General features: G+C 40.7%; 1 protein-coding gene across 1 annotated transcript in view; it reads right to left on the reverse strand.

The window, feature by feature from the left end:
* BLM (Bloom syndrome, RecQ helicase-like) overlaps window positions 1-4,160 on the reverse strand; it is an 88,520-nt gene that overhangs the window by 45,298 nt on the left and 39,062 nt on the right. Inside the window, 1 exon segment of the mRNA XM_011947392.1 lies at window positions 1,990-2,091. Coding sequence (XP_011802782.1) covers window positions 1,990-2,087 — 98 coding nt within the window. The 5' untranslated portion in view covers window positions 2,088-2,091.

Below are 4,160 nucleotides of genomic sequence, written 5' to 3' on the forward strand. Positions count from 1 at the left end.
AATAAATAAATAAATAAATAAATAATAAAATTATTGATCTTTTGTTAAGGTGTCCTCTCTCCAAGGTGCTGTACAATGTGGAGGTCTTTCCCACATTAATAAATGATGTGAAGTGATAAAGAGTGAAGTCAGACTACTGCCCGCTCAGAATTTCAACATCAACAAAGTAGACTACTGACAAGGAGGCAGAGGTACACAGATCTTCAGTCTTATGACACTAAGCAGAACAAAGTGATCCATGGCATCACCACTTACCCTTTTCTCACATTCCTTCCACAACTTATTTATTTTTGGATCAAAACTAGTCATGGTATTCTAATAACAGAGATTTCCTACATTACTGCACAGCATGGTTTTATGTTTATTTAGCCATCCCAGGAGAACAATTGTTTGGTTAACTATTTTACAACTGTAGTGATTACACTATGGATTCATAGCTAGCATGCAGTCAGCCTTAACTCTGAGTGGACCTCTTCCTGCTTTTGATATGCACTGCTCTTTGGTTATTCCTCAAGAGGTAGCACCCTCCAGCCAGAATCACATTCTGAAGTATGGTAATGAGTACATAATTTTCTTACTCAAAATCCTCAGTGGGAATGCTTTTAAGAAGTTGGTGAGTACTAAGAACTATAAGGGTGTCTCTTCTGTACATATTCCATTAAACTATCAATACAATTGTTTGACACAAAAAGAAAACTGTTCACCAACATGCCTGTAGTCTCCTCTACTCAGGAGACTGAGGCAGGAGGACTGTATGAGCCCAGGAGTTCATGGCTGTAGTGCACTATGATCGCACCTGTAAACAGCCACTGCACTATAGCCTGGGCGACACTGTGAGACCCCATCTCTTAAAAAATTGTTCATCCACAATAACAAAGATCAGTGATAAAGGAGAAAAAATAACTGAAAACAAATAAATTGAGGCTAGTGAAGTTTCACAATATTAAAAAAAGGAACAATTTCTGGGTACAATGAGCACTCAGAAACCAAAAAAATAAACCTATGAATTAGAGTGACCACAAGAATCACAAATTCAATCTGGAAAACGATTAAAATTTTCTCCTACATATATGAAAGAAGCTATCATGCCATTACAAAAGCATATAAATAAGCAGGCCAGGAGCGGTGGCTCACGCCCATAATCCCAGCACTTTGGGAGGCTAAGGCGGGAGAATGGCTTGAGCCCAGGAGTTTGAGACTAGCCTGGGCAACATAGGGAGATCCTGTCTTTAGCCAGGCACGGTGGCACACACCTACAGTCCCAGCTACTCAGGGAGGCTGAGGCGGGAGGATCCCTTGAGCCCAGGAGTTTAAGGCTGCAGTGAGTAATTCTGTGCCGCTGTTCCAGCCTGGGTGACGGTGAGACCCTGTGTTTAAAAAAAGTCACAGGTGGCCGGGCGCGGTGGCGCAAGCCTGTAATCCCAGCACTTTGGGAGGCCGAGACAGGCGGATCATGAGGTCAGGAGATCGAGACCATCCTGGCTAACACGGTGAAACCGTCTCTACTAAAAAGTACAAAAAAATTAGCTGGGTGTGGTGGCGGGCACCTGTAGTCCCAGCTACTTGGGAGGCTGAGGCAGGAGAATGGCATGCACCCAGGAGGTGGAGCTTGCAGTGAGTTGAGGTCATGCCACTGCACTCCAGCCTGGGCACAGAGCAAGACTCTGTCTCAAAAAACAAAAACAAAAACAAAAACACCTACAAAACTTAAAAAACACTTGTCTGCCCAAATTTACAAGATTATTCATTTACTCAACAAATCTTTATTGAGCAAACATTATGTGCCAGGAACCATGCAAAGGTGAGACACAATCTCACCTGGTGCTGCTAAAACATACTCTACCATTAACTGACAAAGTGGGAAAATCAATGAATCTCTCAGCTTCATTTCCTCATCTGTACAATGACAGAGTTTAAAGAGAAGATATCTCATGTGTACAATGTGGTAAGTTAGTGCCTATGTGACAGCAAACCAATCAAAACACTTACGAAAATTTTGGTTTTGAAAGACTTAATTTATTATCAAGTGTTCTGGCTGAATGACGTTCTAGTTGCTCCTGTAGATTATTCTGAGGAACAGCAGCCATAATCCTAAAAACTGAGGGGAAAAAAAATTCAGTGGAGTTAGGTATTTTGCATTAATCACAATGTTTATTAAGGGGAGGAAGGACTTGGTTCAAACAGGCATTGTTCCAAGTGTGCCCAGAGCAATAGGACTTTTTTTTTTTTTTTGGGGTCAACAGACTGTTTTGACATTTACAACTAGTGACACTTGAAATATATAATCTTCAACTAACTGAAGGCTCACTTGAATAACACAATAACCAGGTTCCCCCTCTCTTCCTCCACAATACTAAAATAAGTACAAAGGACATTAGGGAGAGGATTATTAGGAAAGGGCTTTTAGAAAAATGGGACCTGGCCTAGAAGGATAAATGGAAGCTGGAAGGGAGCGAGATGGGAGGAAATGATCAAAGTACACGGAAAGCCCAAAGAACAAATGAATAACTGAATTCTGTGCAAGGGCAAAATTGGGGAAAGGAGGAACGCCACCACCAATGAGAGCAAAGGTTTACCAGCAAGATACTATGCTTCATAATCATCTAGTTTCAACATGAAAGAATACGTTTACCAAGCACATTTATATCTCTGTGTAACAAGCTGTGGTAATGCTGAGCTATAGCCCTCCTGGGCTTAACCACCTTAAAATTACTGGGGTTAAAGGAAGATCCTAGCTGTAATCCATGCATTAAAAAATCCTCACTTTAGCTGATAGTTGTAACCCCATAAACCCTTTTCCCTACCTTTACCAGACATCTACTTTTATTATTTTATAGCATATATCTTAGGAGGCAGGGTTAACGCTAGATGATATTTCTAGAAATATGAAGTTTCACATAAGCCATGTTCCACTCATTAACCTATATCTATCAACCATCTTGACTTTAGATAACAGTGAAAAGCAGAATAGAAGAAACTAAGTTACACTCAATTGAGAAATCTTCATGTTTATAAGCATGATCATAATACAACTTTTGTCCTTCTCCAGAAGGAATTATTTCTGCTGCTTTTTCCTCTTTAACCTGCTTTAGGTAATATAGCTAGTTATTTAATAAACATTGAATAACTCACATTGGCATGTGAATTATATCTTAATTGTTACCCCAAAAAAAGATGGAAGGAATAAATCCCTACATACCTATCACCCAGATTCAACAATTATCAACTCATCCAATATTGTTTCAGCTATACATACACCCTGAGTTCCTTACTCCACAATTTTGGAAGGCCACCTCCCAAAATAGTGACATTTAGATTCTGTTATTACTTCTTTCACTCATTAGCAGGAATACTTTTTGTTTGTTTGTTTTCTTTCTGAGATAGGGTATTGATCTGTTGCCCAGGATAGAGCACAGTGGCTCAATCACAGCTCACCGCAGCCTCGACCTCTTGGGCTCAAGTGATCCTCCCACCTTAGCTTCCTGAGTATCTGGGACTACAGGTGTACACTACCACAACCCAGCTAATTTTTAAATTTTTAGTAAAGACAGGGTCTCACCATGTCGCCAGGCCAGTCTTGAACTCCTGCGCTCAAGTCATTATCCCACCTCAGCCTGCCAAAGTGCTGGGATTACAGATGTGAGCCATGCCTAGCCAGCTGTAAGACTTTTATCATAAGTTTCAAAATAATGATGCAGTACACTAAAAGCCCATACCTCACTACTATACAGTATATGCACGTGGCTGGCAGCAGCGGCTCATGCCTGTAGTCCCAGCACTTTGGGAGGCTGAGGTGGACGGATTGCTTGAGCCCAGGAGTTTGAGACCAGTCTGGGCAACATGGCAAAACCCTGTCTCTACAAAAACTACAAAAAAATTAGCCTGGCATAAATGGTGCAGGCCTGTGGTCCCTGCTACTCAGCAGGTTGAGGTGGGAGGATTGCTTGAGCCTGGGAGGCAGAGGTTGCAGTGAGCCGAGATTGTGCCACCACACTCCAGCCTATGCAACAGAGCAAGACTCTGTGTCAAAAAAAAAAAAAAAACAACAAAAAAGAAGTCTACACTTGTATCCCTTAAATATATTATTAATAATAATATATTTTTTTAGTATTATTATTTTTTTCATTATTTTTCAGTATCATTATGAACATTATGTATCC

This window comes from Colobus angolensis, unplaced genomic scaffold (genome assembly GCF_000951035.1).
Source record: "Colobus angolensis palliatus isolate OR3802 unplaced genomic scaffold, Cang.pa_1.0 Scaffold264, whole genome shotgun sequence".
NCBI lineage: Eukaryota > Metazoa > Chordata > Mammalia > Primates > Cercopithecidae > Colobus > Colobus angolensis.